The 26,352-nt window shown below is 42.6% G+C and overlaps 1 protein-coding gene across 2 annotated transcripts in view; it reads right to left on the bottom strand.

Moving 5' to 3' along the window:
- The window catches only part of SPATA5 (spermatogenesis associated 5), a 222,783-nt gene that overhangs the window by 150,866 nt on the left and 45,565 nt on the right, over positions 1–26,352 (bottom strand). For both annotated transcript variants that reach the window (XM_043973144.1, XM_043973143.1), the window contains exons 13-14: positions 25,882–25,961; positions 6,072–6,198 (exon numbers count right to left, since the gene is read on the bottom strand). In XM_043973144.1, the coding sequence (XP_043829079.1) occupies positions 6,072–6,198; positions 25,882–25,961 (207 nt within the window). The remainder of the gene's footprint in view (positions 1–6,071; positions 6,199–25,881; positions 25,962–26,352) is intronic.

Here is a 26,352-nt window from a genome sequence, read left to right on the forward strand (position 1 = left end):
CAATCTTCAGACCACGGGTCATCCGACATCACGTCATCGCATTCATCTTCATCTGTCCTGGCACACCCTGTCATTCTTATGCCAATGGGACATTGGAGGAAGCTCCTCTTCTCCAAGACAGGATGTGCGGGGCAACGGGGAGGGGGCCACCCCCCCATCCCTCCCCTCTCCTCGTATTGTGTTTCCCATCAGAGCCAATGTGTTTGACATTCCAACATGAGACCAGCATGAGGGAAAGAAATGCAATTCTGGAGCCGCCAGTGTCTAATCCCAGGCTTGGGACCGTCACCAAGGTCCAGCGGGCCCCTCTGGCCAAACACAATAGAAACGCAGCTAGGAGACAGGGCTGCAGGCCTCACGTCAGGACCACCACTTCAGTCCCCAAGGTTTGCGGGGCTCATGCTTTGAGGCTCACGAGCTCTGGGGCGGGGATGGGCTAGGAATGAACGGAAAAGGACCTTGGGAATCCTCCTAGCTAATGAACCTTCCAGATCAGACGGGAGTCCAAACTGGATTCTGTCAAGAGCGATTTCTTCCAGGACATCAAAGTCAAGGTATCACGCAATCTAGGTAATATCTATCCTGTCTATCTATCTTATCTATCCTATCTATCTATCCTATCTATCTGTCTGTCTATCTATCCATCTATCCATTTATCTATGTCTGTCTGTCTGTCTATCTATCCATCTATCTATATGTCTGTCTATCTATCTATCTTATCTATCCTATCTATCTATCTATCTATCTATCTGTCTGTCTGTCTGTCTGTCTGTCTGTCTGTCTGTCTGTCTGTCTATCTATCCATCTATCCATTTATCTGTCTGTCTGTCTATCTATCCATCTATCTATATGTCTGTATGTCTGTCTATCTATCTATCCATTTATCTATATGTCTGTCTATCTGTCTATCTATCCATCTATCTATATGTCTGTCTGTCTGTCTATCTATCCATCTATCCATTTATCTATATGTCTGTCTGTCTGTCTATCTGTCCATCTCTCCATTTATCTATCTGTCTGTCTATCTATCCATCTATCCATTTATCTATATGTCTGTCTGTCTATCTATCCATCTATCTATATGTATGTCTGTCTATCTATCCATCTATCCATCTATCTATATGTCTGTCTGTCTATCTATCTGTCTATCTGTCCATCTCTCCATTTATCTATATGTCTGTCTGTCTATCTATCCATCTATCCATTTATCTATATGTCTGTCTGTCTATCTATCCATCTATCTATATGTCTGTCTGTCTGTCTATCTATCCATCTATCCATTTATCTATATGTCTGTCTGTCTATCTATCTGTCCACCTCTCCATTTATCTATATGTCTGTCTGTCTATCTATCTATCTGTCTATCTATCCATTTATCTATATGTCTATCTATCTGTCTATCTATCCATCTCTCCATTTATCTATATGTCTGTCTGTCTATCTATCTGTCTGTCTATCTATCCATCTATCTATATGTATGTCTGTCTATCTATCCATCTATCCATCTATCTATATGTCTGTCTGTCTATCTATCCATCTATCCATTTATCTATATGTCTGTCTGTCTATCTATCTGTCTGTCTGTCTATCTGTCCATCTCTCCATTTATCTATCTGTCTGTCTGTCTATCTATCCATCTATCCATTTATCTATATGTCTGTCTGTCTATCTATCCATCTATCCATTTATCTATATGTCTGTCTATCTATCTGTCCATCTTTCCATTTATCTATATGTCTGTCTGTCTATCTATCTGTCTATCTATCCATTTATCTATATGTCTATCTATCTGTCTGTCTATCTATCCATCTCTCCATTTATCTATATGTCTGTCTGTCTATCTATCCATCTCTTTATATGTCTGTCTGTCTGTCTATCTGTCCATCTCTCCATTTATCTATATGTCTGTCTATCTATCTGTCTGTCTATCTATCCATCTATCCATTTATCTATATGTCTGTCTGTCTATCTATCCATCTATCTATATGTCTGTCTGTCTGTCTATCTATCCATCTATCCATTTATCTATATGTCTGTCTGTCTATCTATCTGTCCACCTCTCCATTTATCTATATGTCTGTCTGTCTATCTATCTATCTGTCTATCTATCCATTTATCTATATGTCTATCTATCTGTCTATCTATCCATCTCTCCATTTATCTATATGTCTGTCTGTCTATCTATCTATCTGTCTGTCTATCTATCCATCTATCTATATGTATGTCTGTCTATCTATCCATCTATCCATCTATCTATATGTCTGTCTGTCTATCTGTCCATCTCTCCATTTATCTATATGTCTGTCTGTCTATCTATCCATCTATCCATTTATCTATATGTCTGTCTGTCTATCTATCCATCTATCTATATGTCTGTCTGTCTGTCTATCTATCCATCTATCCATTTATCTATATGTCTGTCTGTCTATCTATCTGTCCACCTCTCCATTTATCTATATGTCTGTCTGTCTATCTATCTGTCTATCTATCCATTTATCTATATGTCTATCTATCTGTCTGTCTATCTATCCATCTCTCCATTTATCTATATGTCTGTCTGTCTATCTATCTGTCTATCTATCCATGTATCCATTTATCTATATGTCTATCTATCTGTCTGTCTATCTATCCATCTCTCCATTTATCTATATGTCTGTCTGTCTGTCTATCTATTTGTCATGTGTCTGTCTATATAACTATCTATGTGTCTATAATCTATCAATCGTATAACTATCAATCATCTATCTATTCATCATACATATGTATGTGTATGTACACACACACACACACACCTGGAGCAGGAAAGCCATCTCAGGGGCCATCTTATCCACCCCCCTCATTTGAACAGAGAAGGAAACTGAGGCCCCAAACCCTGTTGGGACTTGCCCAAAGGTCACATGAGCAGCGAGAGGCGGGGCCAGAAGATGGGTCCTCTGACTCTGAAGTGCCCCTTCCCACATGTGACTCTTCTCTCCTCCCCACCCCAGCCCCTCTGCAATCTCCTTGGCCAAACCAGGTGGCAAAAACTGGGCCGACTGGTTTTGAAAGAGGAAGTTGAATGGCTTCCTTCTGCAGGGGTTGTGTTTCCACAAGCAGGTCTCCGTGGGTCTACCTGCAGAGATGCTTTCGTGCAACTACTGTTAAGTAACAAACAAATACTCCCCGAGCTCAGTTCTGACACAGGACCAAAAAAAACAAAAAAAAGAAACAAACCGAAAGAGGGCGAGCGACAACACCCCCCACCCCCCGAAAGGAAATAACCCTCCACGCCTGTGTTTGCAAGGGCTAACCTGAGCCAGGAGCAAACAGGCCTGAACACTGGGCAATCGTATTCTGACCCACGCCGGAGGCAGACACTCCCCACTCAACCTGGTTAGAAGGGGCTCTGGGTGTCCGTTTTGGTCCCATTTCAAAGGGCTTTGCGTCATTCACTGCCAAGGGGAGGCTTGTGTTAGGTGCTGCTCTGGACCCAGCAAAGGGAAACACGGACGCCCAGACAGCAGAGCCATCTGTGCTGGTCGTCCCACTGTGCACAGAAAAGAGTCAAAGACCCCCAGACCCGCTCTGGCCTCCCTTCATCCTGGGAAGCCTCGCTAGTCTCTTCAGGCCCATCTCCCGAGGCAGCAGGATGAGAGGAGGGGGCCCCAGGATGCTGTATGTATGGGAGGGTTAGAAAGGACCTGGTAAATCAAGCCCACTCCCCTCAGGGGCTCTGACATACACCGGCTGTGTGACCCTGGGTAAGTAATGTAACCTCTTGGTGTGGGAGGCCATTCTTTAAGACCAGACATGGCCGAAGAGGGGTCACCCTACGTCGGTGGAAGGAGTGTCCTCCCTTAGGAGTTCCCATTCCCAATGTGGTCGTAGTCCCTTTGCTATCGCCATCTCTTTATAAACATTACCGAGCCTCATAATAACCTTATAAGACAGGCGCTATACACCCATTTTATGGAGTAGGAAACTGACTTGAACCCCGCTCTCCTGGACCCCAGCTCAAGGACTCAAACCACAAGTCCAGGAGAGGAGCTGCGGAGAATCCACACAGGGCGAGATTACTACCAGCCCTGATACAACGGCGATGCGGAGCCGGAAAAAAGACTGGAGACCTCTGGGTGCAGGAAGATCCCGACCCCGACAGGCCCAGAGTCTCGTGGAGCATCTCAGCTCTGGGAGCATCATCGGAGGCCCAGCCTCCACTATCAAGAACCCTCAGGTTTCCAAACATCCCCCCCAGCGACGTCGTCCACCTTGGGCCCCTCTGACTGCTCTCCCTGGGTCCAAGGAGAGCAAGGCATGGGGATTCAGGGCCAGCCAGTCAGCTGAGTTAGGGTTCTAGACGTGGAGCGAAAAGGGGCCTTGGAGGTCAGTGTGTCCAATGCCCTCGTTTTACAGGCCTAGAAAGGAGAAACAAATGCCAACGAGCATTTATTAAACACCTTCTGCATACAAGGCATGGTGGGTGCTGACTTCTGGGCACCGCCAAAATAAAATATCACTCTCTCCTTTAAAAAAAAAAGGGACAAAACCCACCAAGACTAAAAGCTCCACAAAGAAAGCCAGTATTAGCCAGGAAATGCCCTAAGGCAGGCTATGCTGTGAGGAGAGAGATCCAGCGTGCCTGAGTCTAGGAAGGAATGAGGGAGAGGCAGGAACGGTAAAACCCAACGGCCTGACTTTGGACAGCAAGCCTGGACGCTCAGCAGCACCCTTCCTGGCCACGCTGACGGAAGGGCAGCCCCGGGGCAGAAAGCCATAGGCAATGAGGTCAGGCACCTCCGGACCTCAGAATCTCCATCATCGGGAGCTGGTAACGGAAGGGAGCGGTGCTGCGGCGAACGGGACGCTGGACTTGGAGACGGGAAGACCCAAGTCTGAATCTAGCTGTCGGCACACACTAGCTACGGGATTCTGGGCCAACTGCTTAACGCCTCAGTTTCCTCATCTGAAAAATGGGAAAATCAGCACCCACCCTCCAGGGTTCATAGGATAACCTATGTAAAGCGCACCGCAAATATGAAATACCAACCATCGTCGAAAGGCCACAAGCTAGTGTTCTACTCTAGAACTACCTGGACAGACAAGAGGAAATACTTGACAAAGACTTCCCGGGTAAGCAGGCATATAGACATGGAGAAGTTTCTGCCAACACAGATTGCAGCCTGTCTGTGATTTAGTAGATAAATCACAGGGATCTACTTTAATACTTTTTTTTTGGTAGGGCAATGAGGGTTAAGTGACTTGCCCAGGGTCATACAGCTAGTGTCATGTGTCTGAGGTCAAATTCGAACTCAGGTCCTCCTGACTCCAGGGCTGGTGCTTTATCCACTGCGCCACCAAGCTGCCCCATACTTTAGACTTATAAAAGGTAAGTGACTTGCTCAGGATCACAAAGCCAGCTAGTAAGTGGAGCGATGATAATGGTGTAAATATTAATGACAGTTAGCACTGCTATAGAGCTTTAAGGTTTGCAAAGTGCAAATATCTCAGCTGATCCTTTCAACAACCCAGGGAGACAGAGGCTGTTATTATTATTCTTGTTTTACAAATGAAAAAACTGAGGCAGGGAGCAGGCTGTTCAGAGTCACCCAGCTGGTAAGAGCCTGAGGCCTGAGTTGAACTCTGCTCTTCCTGACTCCGGGCCCTGGGCTCTGACCACTGTACCACCCAGCTTAACAGTAGAAGTGGTATTGGAACCCAAGTCTCGCTAACTCCAAACTCAGCACTCTGGTTACTACACGATCCTCCCTTTCTTTCAAAATAAATAGATCAGAGGAAGCACAAAGTCTAGGGAATGGGTGGCTCGAGGCATTACAATAGGCTGGAGTGAAACAAAAGGAAAAAAAAGAAATCGTCTGACATAAAAAAAGAGTTAGGAGGCAAAGCTCCGAGGGGCTGGCAGACCCTCCCCTCAATCACATATAATGTGGGACCAAAACAAGGGGGGGGGGTTCCCCTTTGTCGTCTTCAGTCCTTAAACGAAAACGAGTGACCAGAACGTCATTTGGGTAAAAAAGACCAACTCAAACGAACATCTGAGACCCCCGGAAAGACGCAGTGCAGCCTTTCCCTACCTTGTCAATCTTGTCTGGGCGATTGGTAGCTGCCAAAATAATCACATCTTTGAGCTGTTCGATCCCATCCATTTCTGTTAAGAGTTGGGCCAAAACACGGTCAGCTACGTTTCCGGCACCTGAAGAGCTAAATTTAAAAAATAAAAATTGAGTGCCTATGCAAAGAACACATCTGCATCCCAAAAAAGGGAAAAGATTTTCATCATCTCTGAAACAAGGAAGTAAAATGTTTTTAATTGTGTAAAATAATCTTGCTGGACAATTCCCCCCTCACCCCCACCCCCAAGTCATAATCCATTACTGGCCAGGAAGGAAGAATATGGAAAACATATAAAGTCTCTGCCAAAGCAGGAAATAGGATTTAAAATCTCATTTCCCCAACTCTCCTGGGAGTCAGGCACGAGAGCCAAAAAAATACCAAATGAAGAATCAATCAATCAATCAGCAGCCATGTATTAAGTGCTTACGATGAGAGAGGAAATATGCCAAGCACCCGACAAAGGCCAAAACTCCTCTACCCTCAGGGAGCTTACGTTTTTAATGGGAAGGACAACACATACACACATATGTATAATATTTCAGATAAATACCCATCATATACGAGGGGATATACAGAAGGCCCTAGCAGCAGGTAGGGAGGGGGCGCCAGGAAAGGCCTCCTTAGGAAGGGCACCCGCGTTGGGTCTTAAAGGAAATCCAGGATTCCAAATGGAGATGGAGAGAGGGGGCATTCTCTCAAGTTTGCTGTGAGAATGAAACCAGATAATACAAATTTTAAAGCACCATATAAATGCAAGCTATCATCACTGCTGAAGGGGATATAGGAAAAACAGACACACTAACGCAATGTTAGGGGAGATGTGAGCAGGTCTAGTAAATCTGGAAAGGAATTTGGAAGTGTACCCCCAGATACCAATCCCTCCAAGGAGGCTGTTTGGAATGGGGAGTGACTTGAGTCTGGGAGACCAATTACGGGGTTATTCCAGCAGTTCAGACAAGAAATGATGAGGGTCTACACTAGGGAGGTAGATGGAGAATAAGTGGAGGAAGAAACAAGATATAGCAACTGATTGGGTAAGTAGGGTGAGAATGAAGAAAAGAGCATGGCACCGAGGTTATGGAGCTGGGTGCTAGAAGGATGGTGGGTGGTCCCTGCGACGGTGATAGGGAAGTCAAGGAAGAGCGGGAGCTTTGGAGTGAAGGATGATGAGCTGTGTTTTGGGCACCTAAGACTGCAGTTGGTGATGCAGGCCTGGTGCTTTGGAGAAGCTATCTATGTAATCTGGCAATTCCCTTCATAAAAATGCGAACTGAAGCCATGGAAGCTGCTGAGATCACCAAGTGAGAGGAGACAAGGGCCCCGGGCAGAGCCCCGGGGGACACCCACTTAATGAGTCAGCCAGAGACACTGAGAAGTGATCACGCAGCATCAGAAAAGCTGAGCAGAGAGTGTCCAAGAAGAGGCTGCCTACTTCAAATATCATAGAAGGTCACTAAGTGGTCACTTTGAGGAGAGCGGTTTCAGTGGACAGAGGAGGCCAGAAGCCCAATTAAAGGGGGTTTGGAAGTGAGTGAGAGGAGGCACCAAATGGAGAGGGCATTCTTGAGGCTTCTGATTAAGAAATGGGGAATATAAGACGCAAGCTAGTGGAAACGGTCAGATCTAGAGAGAGGATTGGGGAAGGAGACTTGGGCACACGTGTGGGATGCAGGGATAGGGAAAGATTGAAGGTGAGTGAGAGGCAAGTGATGGGGGTGGGGGTGATCTTCTAGAGAGGGTGAGAAGGGATGGAATCAAAGGTGGAAGGACAAAGAGGAGGGTCACCTCTCCATCAGATGCTGCAGCAAAGGAAGAGATGGGGGGGAAGAGAAGGGGAGAAGAGGGAATCTGGAGAATGGCCTCAATTTTCTTAAAAAGTAAGCGGTAGGGGCAGCTAGGTGGCACAGTAGATAAAGCACCAGCCCGGGATTCCGGAGAACCCGAGTTCAAATCTGGCCTCAGACACTTGACACTAACTAGCTGTGTGACCTTGGGCAAGTCACGTAAGCAGTAATGCTGCCAGCTGAGAAGCTATGTGGCTGAATCTCAGAAGCCGGTTCTTGATGAAGAGGTCAGGTCCAAGTTCACCCCGAGAGTAACTGACAGAGGCAGGATTCAAACTCAAGTCCCCGACTCCAAACCCTGTATGGTTCTCCATTCTCCCAGACTTGCTTCTGGATATTTAGGTAGACTAGTCTTGAAGACCAACATCCAATTGTCCCTTCCTCCTGCGCCACAGAGCGGGTGTGATCAGAGCCCTTTGTAAGTCTTAAATCAGCACGGAAATGTAAATGACATTATTAGTCCGGAATTCCTACCTGACTTCCCTCACCCCCACTCAATAAACTCCCTCCAGCCTCCAGGACCAATGACAAAAGTCCTGCCTTACCTGGCCTCCCCTCCTCCAAGACCCGGCCCAAACCCTGCCTTCTACGAGAATACTCTACTGACCTCCCTTCCTTCTGTCATCTCCAAATGCCCTGGCACATGTCTTGTTTGTACTTAGTGGTGTAATGATGTCTCCCCCATTAGATCATGTCTTTCTTTGTAAGCCCAGGGTTAAGAACAGTGCTTGGCACAGAGGAGGTGTTTACTGTAGGCTTGCTGACTTGACTTACTTTGGACGGATCATTTAGCCGCAGCATTTCCTCCTATAAAATAAGGAGAATGGCCTTGGCGGGGTATAAGGAACCTCGGGTAACTAAAATGCTACGATTTTCACTGCATTTTAACCTTATTCCTTTTTTCCAAAGCTGAAACATCTTTTAGGCTTTGGATACGTTGCTGGCGGTGGAAAACACAGAGCATGGAATGCTGCAAACTGATGGCTTATTTCTACACCGCACACCTTTCTTTTCTCCAGATCCAAATGTCTTTGGCAAACCACAGTGGATAGGGTCACTTCCTGGACTTGCTTGATGTGTGCTGGGACCCTTATTAGACAGATGGGAATTATCATTCCAGGGATACGCAAGGAAATGAGCAGAGTGTAACGATTGGAATAACGCCACCTGCTGGATACTTACTGTAGAAGAGTTCTGCCCATGAAGCGAAGGTCTTTGAGGGCAAGACCAGGAGTCTTTTCTTTGGCGGGGAGGAAGTGACGCAGACTAGTGGGAGGAGGAAGGAAGAGACTGGCGCTGAGTCTCGGGCTCTTTCCTTTGGACTCTGGTGGAGAGCGGAGCTAGAAATGTGCTCTCCCTTTAATAGCTAGGAATTTAGGCCTTTTTCTCTCTCTTTACCAAATTCTTATTCTCCTTAATAAATGCTTAAAAGTCTAACTCTTGCTAAAGCTTATAATTTATTGGCGACCACTCATTAGATATTTTAGACAGTTTAGCTAGAATTTTAGCCCTTAACAGATGGCTGACCACGAAGAGGAAAGCTAACCCTCAGTCTTCTGATCTGCTGGTTGGGTAAGAAATTTCCCCTCCCTCTCCCTTTAACTGCTAAGTACTGGTGTACTGGCTGTGTTTTTCCTTTAAATTTTTTCGAATGGACCTTTTAAACTCCCTAATTACCCTATTTTTGATTTTAGTCTGTTTAACCAGACAAATGGGAGATAAGATCATGTTAATGCTTTGTTTTTGTGGATTTTCTATTTTTCTTTTTATTTTTGTTAAAAGAGCCAGCAACTTACTCACACAAGGAAATATCTCTCCCTCTCCCAACCATGCTTTTTCAGAGAAACCTGAAGAGATTCCTGCAGCTTTTCCCAGTTCTAACACTAATTGTTGCTCTAATTTTGCATGCCTGGAGGCAATGACCCACCCTCTAGAAGCTTTTAATCCCCTAGCACCTGGAGGCAAAGTGGGGGAAGAGGAATCCAGGCCTGAGTTCAAAATCAAGTCTGATTCAAATTGCGCTGGTCCCTCCCCTCCTCTCCAGACCCCACCCTCTACTCCTCCCATGGCCAAGCCCATTGCTTCCCCAGCCCGGGAAGTCCAAAGATCTAATGCTCATGCGCAACTTTCTCTAACTACATTTGCAGCTTCAGGCTCAGCCCTTCCCCAGCCTGGCTGTGCTTTTGAGACAATCTTAGAAAACTCTTTAAATTCCAGATATGCTCGTTTTGTTCATAATTTTGCTAACCTGCTTTTGTCTTTAATTAGTAATCTTATAAAGCGTTTGTATGGTGAAAAGCCCGACAGACAATATAGAGGGGTTAAAGAAGAAAAACTTAAGCTGAATAAGAATGACAATCATCACCATAGTTCAAGACTCCGCTTCTTTTGCCATGGAAGGGTACATATTTTACAGAAATGTAGAAGTAAGCAGCAAGGTATTGATATGAGTATTGGGGATTTTAGATATCGGAATCAAAAGTGTTCTGAATTCACTCAGATTATTAATGTCAGTTCAGAGGTTACATAGGATTTCTATGCTATTACATCTACATTTTGAAATTAATGGTATGGGTTTATTTTCATAGAGATTTTCATGCTTTTGAGATTGTGTTTTATACTTAGTTTTTAAAACAAGGAGAATATTTGTAAAAGCTTTTTATAGTCATGTGATCAAGTTTATATTTTATAATACTCTTATTGATATTAAGTTCATATTCATTTAGACTTCCTTAGTTTGAATTTCATTGTCTTTTATTGTTCCATGTGTATTTTCTTCTATTCATTTGTCTATCTAATTTTGAAACATTGCAAGATGGTTTTGATTTTATTATACAATGTTAATTCTGGGAGTATTGTGCTCCCATATTCTGAGTTGTTTGTTTTTGTTATTTTTTCTCAACTGATTATTTGATCAAACTCTTTAAAGCATTTCCGTGGCAAATTGGTTGCCATGGCAAGTGTAAATTGATTCTAGAAGTATTATTTTTGATAAGCATATTCCCAAAAAAAAAAAAAAAGAGGGGAACATTTGTAAAAGTTTTCTATTTTCAAAAAAAAAAGTTCTTTGAGATTCTGTTGTGCTTTAACTTATATTTAAATATGTTCAGATTTTTCACAAAAGTAATTGTATACTAAGTAAAAAAGGGTATTATTTGAAATTGTTGCATAATTATATATTGTGTTCTGAGTCAAGATGTATTCACATTTTTTGCAATCATTTATTATCCTCAATTTTTAAATCCATATGAGACTTGGATTATGGGAACTTATCATTTAAGACACTAATTACCTTTATTCTGAGTTATCAGATGCCAGTTGGCCAAGGTGCCATCCAATCACAAGAGGAATACATGCAAGAGCAGACACTGAACTGTCACATGAGGGGAGACATGCATGAAGTCAAGGTATGGCCGAGGGAACGGCTTTTGACAAATGTTGAGGTTGGATTCTCTTGGTTTAATATTTTATTTTATTTTTCCCCACAATATTGTACAGATGGCTGGAAGTATTCATCCCACCCATCTCACTTCTACACCTGGCTTCCATGCTCCCTCCTATATGCCTGATGCCATGGACATCTCAGTCCCATGCATCTGATTAAGTCTGACTCAGTTTCTTCCAATATGTTCGGTGGCATGGACATATATTCCATCCACCTATTTTAAGCCTGGCATACTGTATGGGCAGTACATATTGCTCAAGTGTGGGAATGCTCATATCCCATCATTTCTCTGTTCTTTTATGGTAACCCCCATAATTATCTCAGGTGTCATGATAAATACAGTGTTGAATTTGGCCTTGACACCTGTTACCAATTATATTAGATTTTTTAATTTCTCATAATGGCATGAGGATAATTAGGCAGATGATGCAAAAAGTGATGAAACAAAGATAAAAATTATTTTTAAAAATTAATATCGCAGCAATTGTCTTCTCAAATACCCTCCATAAGGGGGGACTATAGTAATATTATAATTTTAAAGAATGTTTCAATTTTTGTTTTATTATATGTTTCATGTGTAACAACTAAGATTCTGTATTCCCTTAGACATGTTTTTGAGAACTTTCATTGTTTGATTTGATTATTGACAAAGCTATTTTAAAGTTGTGTTAAGCTCAATTTTGTAGGAAGTTTTCCTGGCTGATTACCAGCATCCACACATCAACCCCTGAAAAGACTTCCATTCCACGACTACACCTAGAGGACATCTGAGAAAAGACTTTCAGAGACTTTAAATGAACAGTTTTGATTTGTTGTTTTTGTTGTGTTTTTTTTTCTCTTTCTGTTATAATATACACCATCTGTAACATGTATTCTCTGCAGAGGCCCTCCCTTTGCAAGACCAATGTCAAAGCGTCGGTTCATGAGGACAAAAAAAAAAATCACCCCTCTGGACAAAACTTTCCTCTCTTCCTTTTCTATATTGTTGTTCACATATTATTAGTTAGCAATAGTTATTATATTCTTTTTACTGTTCCGTCAAGGAAACATTTTCTTGAGGAACAACAGGGGGGACTGTAACGATTGGAATAACGCCACCTGCTGGATACTTACTGTAGAAGAGTTCTGCCCATGAAGCGAAGGTCTTTGAGGGCAAGACCAGGAGTCTTTTCTTTGGCGGGGAGGAAGTGACGCAGACTAGTGGGAGGAGGAAGGAAGAGACTGGCGCTGAGTCTCGGGCTCTTTCCTTTGGACTCTGGTGGAGAGCGGAGCTAGAAATGTGCTCTCCCTTTAATAGCTAGGAATTTAGGCCTTTTTCTCTCTCTTTACCAAATTCTTATTCTCCTTAATAAATGCTTAAAAGTCTAACTCTTGCTAAAGCTTATAATTTATTGGCGACCACTCATTAGATATTTTAGACAGTTTAGCTAGAATTTTAGCCCTTAACAAGAGAAACACTGTTTTATAATTTCCCCCTTGGCCCCACGCGTCAGTGATAAAAGTCCCATCATTTTACAGAGCAGTCTTTTCACCAAGGACTTCTTGCTGCATATGAGAAAGAACACCAAAACCTTTGTAACCTCTAATGATCAATTATTTGTGGAAGGGTCAGGTTGTTTTTTTTTAAGACCATAACTATAACAGGATATTAAGACTAAAATGGAAGGGAACAACATCTAGTAAACACCTACTATGTGCCAGGCAAGTAAGTACTGTGGAGATATCATCTCAATGCATCCTAAAATGGGCAGCTACCAGGCCTGGAATCAAGAAGACTCATCCGAGGACCTCACCTGAGGACCTGAGTTCAAATCTGACCTCAGACACTTACTAGCTGTGTGACCTTAAGCAAGTCACTTTGCCCTCCTTGCCTCAGTTTCCCCATCGGTAAAGTGAGCTGTAGAAAGCTATGGCAAACCACTCCGGTATCTCTGCCAAGAAAGAGTTGAACACAACTGAAAAACAACTAAATGACAACAAAGCCCAAGATAAAGCACCCCAAATCTCAGGATTAAGTCCCACACAATCGTGATTATTAATCTAGAACCGAGAAACCTCATTGATCTTATGGCAACCTCCTATGTATCCGCATTTTATAGTCACATTTCAAATAGCTGGAGCGCCCAGAGTCAGACTTCAGCCGTCCTGGCACCTCACAATCTATACAAACAGGAAAGGAACCCAACTTAGTTAACCCACTAGAGGTTCTGGGCTCCCTATGCCTATACACTTTCTGTACACCTGTTCCCTTCTGGTAGGAACCAATTCTGACCTGTTAGCACCCTCAATTATTCCATGTCCTAATGTCCTAACAACAACAACATTAGGTTCTAGAGTGGAAAGAGCACTGCCGTCTAACAGTAGATGGGTTTGGTCCATCTCCCCCTTTCCACTCTGGACTATGCCAGGCTCTAGAAAGAAGAACAGGTTTTAAGAGCAGGATTTCATGCAGAGCTGCAGAACAGGAACAAATGAGAGCATGGGAGGTTTACTACAAAGCAGTGACTATTGTTTCTCCAACAGAGTGTAATGCGCAGCCAGAGCTGGTTCCCTGAATCCAAGGCTCATTCATTTGGATAAGTTTCTCAAGAAAGTCATGAAATGAGAAGTCACCTTGGATCAGAGAACACAGACACAAGCGCCGCTTGGGACGCCGCCGACCGTGTGGAAAGATGCTGAGATGTGAGGCTAAGACCGGTGGGGCAGCACCCCCAGGGCTCCATCTCCACAAAGTCGCACCTTTCTCACCACCCACCCCCTCCTGACTTACCAAGCCAGAGAGAACAAAAGGAAAATCCAGGACACCACTGAGGTTTATGAATTTCCTTCATAACCTTACCTTGGGCCCCACCTGGAGGTGAGAAGTTAGCATGACAATGGGCTTTTGGTTTATTCCTTTTTGCCTCCATCCAGAGAGCTTTGCAGACCTCCCTCCACCTCTCTGCCCTTTCCAGCCAAAGGCCATAAGAAAAGAGAGGCAGAGGGCGATTCTTCACCCATTATCACCATCTCCTGGGTCCCAGCAGCAGGCCTCTTCCTTAGCTCTCCCCTCAGACTTTCCTTCCCTCCACGGGATCTTTCATCCGGAGACACTGGCTTCCTTGACTTTCCTCCCCCAAGACCCCCCATCTCCTGACTCCCTTCTACAAGAAATCTTTCCTAACCGTCCTCCATCTTGGTTCCTTTGCCCCAAGATGGTCTCAGTTAATCGCACCTACATGTAGTCTGTGTGTGGTTGTTGGCAGCGTATCTAGGACCCCTTGAACGCAGGGGTTGTTTCCTCCTTTCTATCCCCAGTTGCTTATTACAGTGCCTAGCCCATAGGTGTTTATGAATAAATGCTTTTTGACTTTATTTGTTGACTTATCTCTACAACTCCACGGACCATGGGTTAGAAACAGAGGATTACATTCAGCTAGAACATGGTCTTCAATACTTGCTGAATGAATGTGGAAACCTTCCGTCTCTCTAGAATGGGAAGAGTTGCTGGGATATCCATCGCCTTGATGGTAGATTCTGTTTAAGGTGAAGGGGAAAATGCTGCATCTATAAACCAAAGAGTCCCACCCTTTTCTGACCCCACCCCATAGCTTTCAGCAGAATTCCTTTCCCCTCCATTCGGTGTGAAAGGAAGTTTATTCTAGACTTTATCATACACAGGCAGAGAAGAAATAAAAGAGGTCGATTTAAATAGGATAATATAGCTACTTAATGACCCTTCCTCCCTAGACAAGCTACTCATTCCCCTTGGGGGTATGCACACCCCACGGAGAGCCCCTCCTAGAAAGAAATAAAAAGGTCAGGGGATAACCTGGGCAAAAGGGTTTTTGAGGGAGGAAAAACAACAATAACAAGAATAAAATAAAATAAAACCAAGAGAAAACAAAGCCATTCCAGACACTTTTACCTGGTGCCTATTCTGTGCAGAGTACTAAAGTCCACTCTGGAGAGCCAAAGATCAAGAAATAACAGGCCCTGCCCTCAACATGGCATGCGGTAAAGGGCAGTGGTTCAGGATCAGGAGACTCGGGTTCAAGTGTCCCCTAAGCATTTGTGAGCCGAGTGACTGTGGACAAGTCCCTGCCCTCCCTTGGCCTCAGCTACTTCATTCTCTGTAAATGTGGGAACGGACTAGATGAGCTCTTAAGTATCTCTCAGCTCTAAGAGGACAAGTCCCTGCCCTCCCTTGGCCTCAGCTACTTCATTCTCTGTAAATGTGGGAACGGACTAGATGAGCTCTTAAGTATCTCTCAGCTCTAAGAGGACATCATTCTACATCACACGTATGATTTTCCCAGGTACATGTAGGTGGCAGAGAGATCAAGCTCTGGACACGTGCTCAAGACATAAGACTGAATCTCTCCCTGGGGAATGCTAGCCACATAATCCTGGACAATTCAGGCTCAGCTTCTTCAACTGTAAAATGAGGCTAATAATAGTACTGACCATACAGAACTGATATAATAATAATAATCAATAATGATATAACTATTATATATTAATGTTTTATTTCTATATTTTATTTTATTATGTTTATATATCTTTATGATATCAATTATACAATTAATAATTACACTGTAGCAAGAATGTTTATTACTGATTAATACTTACTTTATGCTAACGTAAGAATTACTAATCATTATACTGTAATGATTAATAACAATAGCTAGCACTTTACATATGCCAGCTCATTGGATCCTCAAAACAACCCTGTGAGATAAGCACTGTTATTATGATGATTTTACAAATGAGGAAATTGAGGCAAACAGTTAAGTGACGTGCCCAAGGTCAAACAGCTAGTATTTGAGGTAAGATTTGAACTCAGGTCTTCCTGACTCCAGGCCCAACTCTGTCCAATGTGCATCTCATTACCTCAATCAATGAAGACAATGTCCCTAAAGAGTTTTATAAACCTTAAAGCTATATACAAATGCTGGCGGCTATTTATTATTATTATTATTGCTGTTGTTGTTATCTCTTTGCTGCGACTGCTGCAGTTGTAAATTGTTAAGCCCTGCATAAGAGCATGTGAGTCAGCACAAAGAGGACAAGAAATTCAAAGCCCTGCAATTTGCAATGTTCTGGCTCATATGGTAGGAAAGAAAGTAGCTGAATGCCTAAAATGAAGCCTGAGGAATGAAATTCTCTCTTCCAGTCCCACGGCCACCAGCGCCCTGCTTCAGACCCTCACCACCCCTCATTTGGACTCCCAAGTGCCTTCTGATCAGTCTCCCTGCCTCACATCTCTCCCCGCTCCAGCCCATCCTGCACTTAACCGCCAAAGACTTCCTTAAAGGTAGGTCTAAAGGTGCTCTCAACCTGCTCTCAACCCACTTCCTAAGCAACATGCTGATGCCAAGGCTTACCCCCTGCCCTTCTGTGCTGCCCCTAAATCAAGGGCTCTATACCTTTTTTGTGTCACGGGCTGCCTGAAAAAGCCTATGGATACCTTCTCAGAATAATGCTTAAATGCATAAAATAAAATACACAGGATTTCAAAGGAAACAAATTATACCGAAATTGTTATCAAAACATTAAATACATACACATGTTCATAGACCCCCAAAGTAAGAACCCCTACTTTGAATGAAATACAGATTTCCAGTGAAGAAGGCTGGGTGAAAGGTTGCAGACAAGGCCAGTCTCCCATATATCCATTAACATCGACATTTTTAAAAGGCATCAATCCAAAGAATAATTTAAAAATCCAAAGAAAAATTACAGTAAGTGCCTTTATATAAATCAGGATAACACAAAAAGTCAGCCAGAACCCTCCAGTTACTGGGAAAGGGGTCCCACCAGGAAAACCAGGATGGATGCAGGTAAACACTGGTTAGAGGCTGTCCAGAGGTCCTTGACGCGTGGAGGAAGATCTGAGCTCAGGAAGTCCTAGTGGACAGCCCTGTGACAGTAATGTGGCGGATGGCCCGGTGGTCCAGAGCTCAGACCAGAAACATTCAAGGAACAAGAAGCCTGGAGTTATCTAATGGGATGCCGAAAGATGGAGACTGAAGGGAGGAGTGTGGTGGGAGAGGGGAACGTCAGAAACAAATACTTGGCCATTGGAAGCAGGCTATGAGTTGCTGACACTGACCAGGAATCTCAGGGCGTATCAGCAATCAGGCTTGAGATTCTCTGGAGAGGCCCCATCTGAACCAAACAAAACAGGGGGAAGTGAAACTTGTCAGCACTATATATTCAGGCACCCCAGGGGAGGGACAAGATAGCAGCAAGGTCATAAGAAACAGGTCAAGACCAAAAAAAGCCTGACTCTACCATTCAAGAATATGAGAGGAGATGGAAGCAGGTACAAGGACTGAGGCTACAAATGAGTTAACAGAAGAAGACACTGAGTATTAAGAATAAATATTATATGGTCAAGAGATGCCCAAGAGTTAAATGGAGAAGAGTAACCCCACAACAACATCTCAGAAGGGAAAAAATGGCTTGGACATAAGAATTATAAGATTTCCTGAAGGAAATGAAGGAAGATTTTTTTTTAAAAAGTGAAATAAGGGCTCCTGATGAAAGAATTGGGCAGAAAAAACACAACAAAACAGAAGGTAGAAAACCTCATCCAAAAAATGGAAAATACTGAAATGGAAATAAATCCTCTATAAATTTGCATAGGGGCTAGCATATAATAGGCACTTAAATAAATTTGTTTTTTGATCGACTGATTGAAATAAGAATGGAGCAAACAGAACTCAATGACACATGAGACAAGACAGAAAAAATAGAACAAATTCAAAAGTTTGAAAAAATTGAAGAAAATGTATCTTTTTTTTTCAAATGACATGGCACACAGGCTGAGAAAAAGAAATTCAGAAGCAAGATTTCTTGAAATCCAAGACCAAAAATGAAAATTGCCCAGATTTGCCAAAGGGAAAAGTGCAAATAGAATCAATTATGACTTCCTCAAAGAGACTCTAAAATGAAAACTCCCAGGAATGTCATAGCCAAAATCCAGAACTAAAAGGTCAAAGAAAAAAGTACAAGGAGTCAGAAAGAGTTCAAGTACCAAGGAACCAAGTGGGATCGCTTGAGATTTACTGGCTACTACTTAAAAGAGAAAAAAAAAAAACCCTAAACAATAATTCAAACAAGCAAATGATAAAGGCTTGCAACATGTCTTGCAAAACTGAAGTTAATCCAACCAGGGGGGAAATAGATCTTTATTAGAATAGAAGAGTTTGAAACATTCCTTATAAAAGAAGAAAAATCAGCCAAAACTTTGAAATCCAGAGATAAGAATCAAGAGAAACCTAGAAAAGTAATTACAGAGAATCCCTTTTAGTACACCTGTATATCTGAACAATTGGAAAGGGTTACAAGAGTCAAGTGCTGACTTTCTAATTGAGTGAAAAGATACCTCTTAATGTTTTAAAGAGTCAGAGAGAGTTAAATATGATAAAGAGAGGATCTAGTAGTGGTTTTTTTTGTTTTGTTTTGATGTTTGAAGAAGAGGGAGAGAAAAGGGAATACATCTGATCCTCACATTTATTTCAACCCTGTGAAGCAGGTATTATAATTGGACTTACTTAAAGATGAGGAAATGGGACAAGAAGGGTTAAATGACTTGCCCAGACACACAGAGCTAGTAAAAGTTTAAAGTAGGATCCAAGTTCAGTTCTTTCTGACTCCATGTCCTATCACATAACTCTATTAGTTACACCATCTAAAGGTTTAACCGCTTATATGTCACAATAAGCTCAAAATTTATCTTCTAAATGAATATAAATGGTGCTGTCTTTTTTTAAAATAACAAAATACAGGAGAATAAGAGGGAAATGAATGGTAGCACTTTTTCTTTTTTTTTTTTTTTGGTGAGGCAATTGGGGTTAAGTGACTTGCATAGGGTCACACAGCAAGTAAGTGTTAAGTGTCTGAGGCCCAGTTTAAACTCGGGTACTCCTGAATCCAGGGCCGGTGCTCTATCCACTGTGCCACCTAGCTGCCCCTGAATGGTAGCACTTTTTACAACAATGACTAGGAGGAGAATTCTTAACTATAAAAGCAAAAATATTAGAACATTTTTTTCAGTCCTTATGCTAGAAGATGGGGGACTACTAGGGTAAAATCTTTTATGATATTGTCAAATGAAGTCACTATATCAAATGGTTTTGATTAAATGACTTTCTTTTTCACAAGGGAGAGTTCAATCAAGGCAGAATTTCCCCCCCTTTCTTTCAGCAATGTCTGTGATACAAATGTAAAGTACACGCATAAAACATATGTTTTTAAATGATGCGGGCAGTGCCAACGGGTATGTGAATGTGAGCAAACAGCAATATCCAAAAGCAATTTCTTGCCCCATTTCCTATAGCATTATTGTTTTTGTTGTTGTTATGGTTACTTTAAAACTGAGAGCTTATTAGAGAACCATGCCCAGACTTCATTCTGAAAGGAGCCTGGCTGGGCTCCACGACACTCACTTCCCCTGACAGCCACCAGCGGCAAGCAATTCCAGCGTGTTTTTAGAGAACAGCTATACCGAGAAACTGCTGCTAATATTACAAGTTATCCCAGATCTTATCAAAGCTGCTTCACTTGGTAAAACCATTCTGGGCATGGCTGAAATGCATTTACACACGCTCCTCCTCTCATGATGTTCAAGAGCATCTTCCTACTGACGAGGGTCAGAGTATCTCAGCTAACTCTTGGGTGAAACCTCCCACTTTACAGATGAAGAAGCTGAGACCCATGTCAGACTCTTTGTAACCCCATTTGGCGTTCTCTTGGTAAAGATACTGGAATCCTTTGCCATTTCCTTCTCCAGCTCATTTTACAATTGAGGAAACGGAGACAAGCAGGGTGAAGTGACTTAGCCAGGGTCACACAGCTCTAGTAAGAATCTGAGGCCAGATTTGGACTTGGGAAGATGAGTCTTCCTGACTCTAGGCCTAGCACTCTAGCCACTGCATCACTAGATGAATTTTCAAGTCCTTTCCAACGCTCAATCAATGACCTCAGGAATTCTTATTTAAATGATTAAGTCACTTTCCCCACCTCCAAAACTCTAATTTCATTTGTGTAAAGAACATCCTCATGAAGACTTCCAGAAAAAAAAATCCCAACTAAATTATACTCATTCCAACACTTTTATTAGCAGCAGATTGGAGCAGTAGATAGATTGATGAACTTAAAATTTAGGGTTCAAATTCTGCCTCAGGAAATTGCTGTGTCTATCTCCCTGGTGAAATCACTACAGCTTCCGGAATTTCAGTTTCCTCGCTTGTAAAAATGGGGATGAGAAAAGGACCTACGTCACAGTCTTTCTGAGGCTAAAATGAGATGCTATCCCTCAAGCACATAGGAAACTTGAAAGCAACACAGGTGCTAATACTTTCAAAATCCTTTCACAGAGTATTCAACTGGATTCTAAGATGCACCTTGCAAGGTCGTTGGAGACAGCAGCACTGCCCCCAGCAAGAGAAACCACATCCCCCCTGCAAGGTGCATAGACTTCTCACGTTGAGCAGCAGCAGACAAGCTGTGATGCATTTAGACAGAGCCCTCACCAACCATTCCCAACAGCTCTAAGAGCCGTTTCCTTAAGGCCTTGTCTGCGAGTTGGACAGATGAAGTTTTGTGTGGTCGAGGTAGCAAAAGCCAAAGACCCACCGTGCTTTGCAAAAGCCACCTTGCAAAAGGGCTCCCCTTCATGAAAGGGGAGTAACAGCACCAACCAGAAGAAAACATGCCACCGTCATTTCAGGGCTGGTCATATGGGTGTAATCTACTCATCATCTTTTTTTCCTGGAAGTCTTCAAGGGGACATGGCATTCTTTAAACAAACAAAACCCATGGCTCGTCAGGCAGGCTAATATTAGTCAGACATTTCCTTTGTTTTGAGCTTTTGTCCATTTGTATGTTTTCCCAATCCATCTGGGCTTCCATGATGTTGAAAATCCATGTAGTGCCTGGGGAATTTAGGATCCCCTTGGCGCTCATCACTGTCTTATGAGGTCCAGAAAATGTGATGGCTCAGCACGAGTATTTTTAAAAGCTATAGTATGTAGCTCCCTCTTCCACAAACGCCACAAACTCACCTTCTTTGAGATCCAAATAATGCAAATTGAAAATATTTTTTATTCGTGTATTTTCTTTTCACATTATAAACATTTCCAGATCACCCTCTCTACTCCCCAAGAGGTCTCCTGTAACTAAGTAAAATAATTAAGTGAAGCTAACAATACAGTGACCTCATCTGAAAGTACGCACAACTTTCCACATCTGCAACACCCCTCCCAACCTCTATTTTTAAAAAACTGGTTCTTTTAATTAGCAGAAATCTATTTTCTCTCCCTTCCAGTTCTCACCTCATTGGAGAGGAAAAGAGAGAAAAGAAAAACAAATTGTTGTTAACAAATATGGACAGTCAAGCTGTATCGAAAAAATGTGTGTGTATAGGTATACATATATGTATGTGGGTGTATGTGCACATGGTTTTTTTAATGTGAGTATATGTACACATACATTTAAAAAAAAAATATATATATATATATATATATATATGTGTATATCACATTCTGTGCCTGAAATATTGTTCTCCTGGTTCTGCTCATTTCATTCCGTATCAGCTCACCTAAGACTTTCCTGTCTTCTCCAGTTGATCTGCTCCCATTCTCATCCCTATTCTCTCTCTAGTCTTCAATGTCTCCTTATCTACTGGACCCTTCTCAGCCCGCTATGTACAAGCCCATGTCTTCTCCCCTATCCTTAAAAGCCCTCACTTGATTCAAGCAGAATGAAAGCACCCCTAGGACAAGTCCAGTGGCAGCCAGGACAAGAGGGATGACACGTACCTCATCTCCTTCCCACATGATTTCCACCTCCTTAACTAGAGGCCTATATTCCAAAAGCATTTTATTGCATGTAGTCAGAGATGATGAGTAATAGGGATAATGACATCTACTGAAAATACTCTTAGGTTTTAAAAACTAATGTTACATCTGGGTGACTGGGGTAACAGTTATGTCTGGGATTTTAGTCTGACTATAGTTTTGTTGTTGTTATTATTATTATTATTATTATTATTGTTCAGTCTGATCTTTGTGACCCCATCTGGGGTTTTCTCAGGAAAGATACTGGTGTGGTTTGCCATTTCCTTCCCCAGATGAAGAAACTGAGGCAAACAGGGCTAAGTGACTTGTCTAGGGTCACACAGCTAAGTGTAAGTTGTATCTGACTTCAAGTCTTCTGGGTCCAGTGCTCTATCCACTGCATTACTGCATTCCCTCTTTTTACATACATACACACATGCACGCGTATATGCACATCCCTGCAATTTCTACAAGACCCTACACAAGACTCATGAAAGCATGAGCTCAAGTTATCAGTCGACAGCCCCTTTGCAGAGCTATCAATTAATGAGAGAGAGAGAGAGACAAATGAGAGACAGAGACAGAGACAAATGAGAGAGACAGAGACACAGAGAGAGAGAGACAGAGATAAATGAGAAAGACAGAGACAGAGAGACAGAGACAAATGAGAGACAGAGAGAGACAGAGACAGAGACAGAGACAAATGAGAGAGTGAGACAGAGACAGAGAGAGACAGAGACAAATGAGAGAGAGACAGAGACAGAGAGAGAGACAGAGACAGAGAGACAGAGACAGAGGCAAATGAGAGAGAGACAGAGACAGACAGAGAGAGAGAGAGACAGAGACAAATGAGAGACAGAAACAGAGACAAATGAGAGAGAGAGACAGAGACAAATGAGACAGAGACAGAGAGAGAGAGAGACAGAGACAGAGGCAAATGAGAAACAGAGACAGAGAGAGAGACAGAGACAAATGAGACAGAGACAGAGACAAATGAGAGAGAGAGAGACAGAGACACAGAGAGAGAAAGAGACAGAGACAAATGAGAGAGACACAGAGACAGAGACAAATGAGAGAGAGAGAGACAGAGACAAATGAGAGACACAGAGACAAATGAGAGAGAGACAGAGACAGAGACAAATGAGAGAGAGAGACAAATGAGAGAGACAGAGACAAATGAGAGAAAGACAGAGAGAGACAGAGACAAATGAGAGAGACAGAGACACAGAGAGAGAGAGACAGAGATAAATGAGAAAGACAGAGACAGAGAGAGACAGAGACAGAGACAGAGAGACAGAGACAGAGACAAATGAGAGAGACAGAGACACAGAGAGACAGAGACAGAGACAAATGAGAGAGAGACAGAGACAAATGAGAGAGAGACAGAGACAGAGACAGAGAGACAGAGACAGAGGCAAATGAGAGAGACAGAGACAGAGACAAATGAGAGAGAGACAGAGAGAGAGACAGAGACAGAGGCAAATGAGAGACAGAGACAGTGAGAGAGACAGAGACAAATGAGACAGAGACAAATGAGACAGAGACAGAGACAGACAGAGAGAGAGACAGAGACAGAGACAAATGAGAGAGAGAGAGACAGAGACAAATGAGAGAGACACAGAGACAGACAGAGACAGAGACAAATGAGAGAGACACAGAGACAGACAGAGAGAGAGACAGAGACAAATGAGAGAGAGACAGAGAGAGAGAGAGAGACAGAAAGACAGAGACAAATGAGAGAGACAGAGACAGAGACAGAGAGAGAGAGAAGAAAATCATAGAAAGTTATCTGGAAGGTTTTGCACTCACCTTGAACGAGCCACAAAGGGAAAAGGGCAAAGCGTACAAACAGGTGTCCCCCTGCATGCTGCAGTATGATTAGTATAAGCACAGGGAATTGGTCTCCAGGGACTACAGACGGCCGGCCTCTTGGATGCATTTGCAAGCGTCTATTGTGCAAAGCAGGCCTCTAAACAAGGTCTTGTTCCTAACAAGAGCCTTGTCGATTTCCCCATGATGTTTAAAGTTGGTTGCATGGTATGACAGTTCTGCTGCATGCATTTTTCTCACATCTGGTTCATATTTGCTCGTTTTCAGGTTCCAAAAACAACTGTCTCCAATGGATCAGGAAGGCTGGGGGCCATATTCACGTCTTGAACAAGCAAAGCCTGCTGGGTGATTTCTGTTCTCTGATCTGTAGGTTAAGTTGAGCCATTTCCTTCCTTAAAGCACCCCCAAGTCTTCGAAAGAATTTGGAGAATCCTAGCTGTGGCCTAGAGTCAGGAAGATCTGAGTTCAAATCTGCTCTCAGACACTTACTAGACATGAGCTGGGCAAGTCACTTAACCCTGTTTGCCTCAGTTTCCTCATCTGTAAAAAGAGCTGGAGAAGGAAATGGCAAACCATTTCACTATCTTTGCCAAAAAAAACCCAGATGGGTTCACAGAGAGTCGGACAAGACTGAAAAATGACTGAACAACAAGAACAGGATTTCAAGAACAAACTACAAATTGGTACCTCCTACTTTTTTCCTAGGGAAAAATGCTTCTTAATCAGGTCTTTAAAAATTCTATCCAAAAATGCATCAAGGAGCTTACTTTGTACTTGGGAGAAAAAACAAGTATGAAAACAGATAAACAAAATTAGACAAAATAATTTTTGGCGAAGGGACACTAACAGCTGGATTGAATTTCATTTAGGAGGGAGCACCTGAGGCTGAGCCTTCAAAAAAGCCAAGAATACCCTGAAGAAAGAATGTGATTTTCTTGGATTACCTTTTCTACATTTTTCTGGAGGAGCAGGGGAGAGGAATAAGCATTTTTGTAGCATCTCCTATGTGCCAGGCACCGTGCTCAGCACTTTATCATATCCTCTCATTTGATCTCATGTGAGTAAATGAGGAAAGCTCCTGATATTCTAGCATCCCTTCTGTTTAGAATGCTAAATTCCAAGATTTTCCCTCTTTATGGTAGATGTGGCATAACCTTATCCTGACCATGGCTTGGGCTCTTGAGTTCTTGGATTGTTGCTTGCAGTACTTTTTTCCCCTTTAACTTGGAAAGTATAATTTCAGAAACAACATTTCTGAATTATTTTAAATTTGGGGTTTCCTTCATGAAGTAATTAGTCATTTTCCCTCCTGTTTTCATTTTTGCTTTCTGCTTCAAATAGATAAGAGCAGTTTTCTTTCACTATTTCTTCAAATATTACATCCAGGTTTTTAGCATGGTTATGGTTTTCAAAGAGTCTAATAATTTCTTAGACTTTCTTCAACCCGTTTACCAATGAGGTGGTTTTTAAAAATAGTAGATACATTATATTTTCAATCTCTTGACTTTATTCTAATATCTCTTGTTATCTTGGGGAGTTACTGCTGAAGTTTTTGTTCCATGTTCAATAAAATGATGGGGAGTCCATCACTTCAGTCAAGTATTCTACCTTACGTTCTAAACTATTTGTTTTCCTTTCATTTTTTTCCCCTTCGGAGTGCTTATTTCACTTATGATTTTACTTCTCATTTCTAACTGCTGTATCCCCACCCTGAGCATTTCATGAAGACTCCTTCCCTGCATGTTTTCATTCAAAGAACCACCATCTTGAAGCACAGGCAACAGAAAAGGGAAATGTGAGAAGACTCAACAGGAACATTTCTTACCTGCCTCTTTCGACGGCTAAGGCATCAAGCTCATCAAAGAAAAGAATTGATGGGGCTACAGCTCGGGCTTTTCTGAAGATCTGGAACAGATATTCCAATGAGCTTAAGTCATCAAGCTAGAACACGGAGGCTCTGACGCAGTCACACTCCTCCACCCGCCACCCTGAAACTCACCCCCCCCCACCCCCCAGTAGGTCATTAATAAATCCTTGTTGGAGCTAGCCTTCAGCACGGGAACCAGAGTCACAAGCAGGCTTCTGTTGTAGTCAGGAAGCCAGTCAACATGATTATTGATGCTGTTGTTGTCGACACGGGCTATGGAAAGAACCTCACAGGCCATCGGGCTCTCATTTTACAAAGGAGGGAACGTGGGCCCAGGAAAGAAAAAGTGATATGTCCGAAGAGTTGGAATTTGAACCCGAGTCCTTTGATTCCTCTTTCCACTGTACCATGACACCCCCATGGTGAGAT

Source organism: Dromiciops gliroides, chromosome 6, assembly GCF_019393635.1.
Source record: "Dromiciops gliroides isolate mDroGli1 chromosome 6, mDroGli1.pri, whole genome shotgun sequence".
Classification (NCBI taxonomy): domain Eukaryota; kingdom Metazoa; phylum Chordata; class Mammalia; order Microbiotheria; family Microbiotheriidae; genus Dromiciops; species Dromiciops gliroides.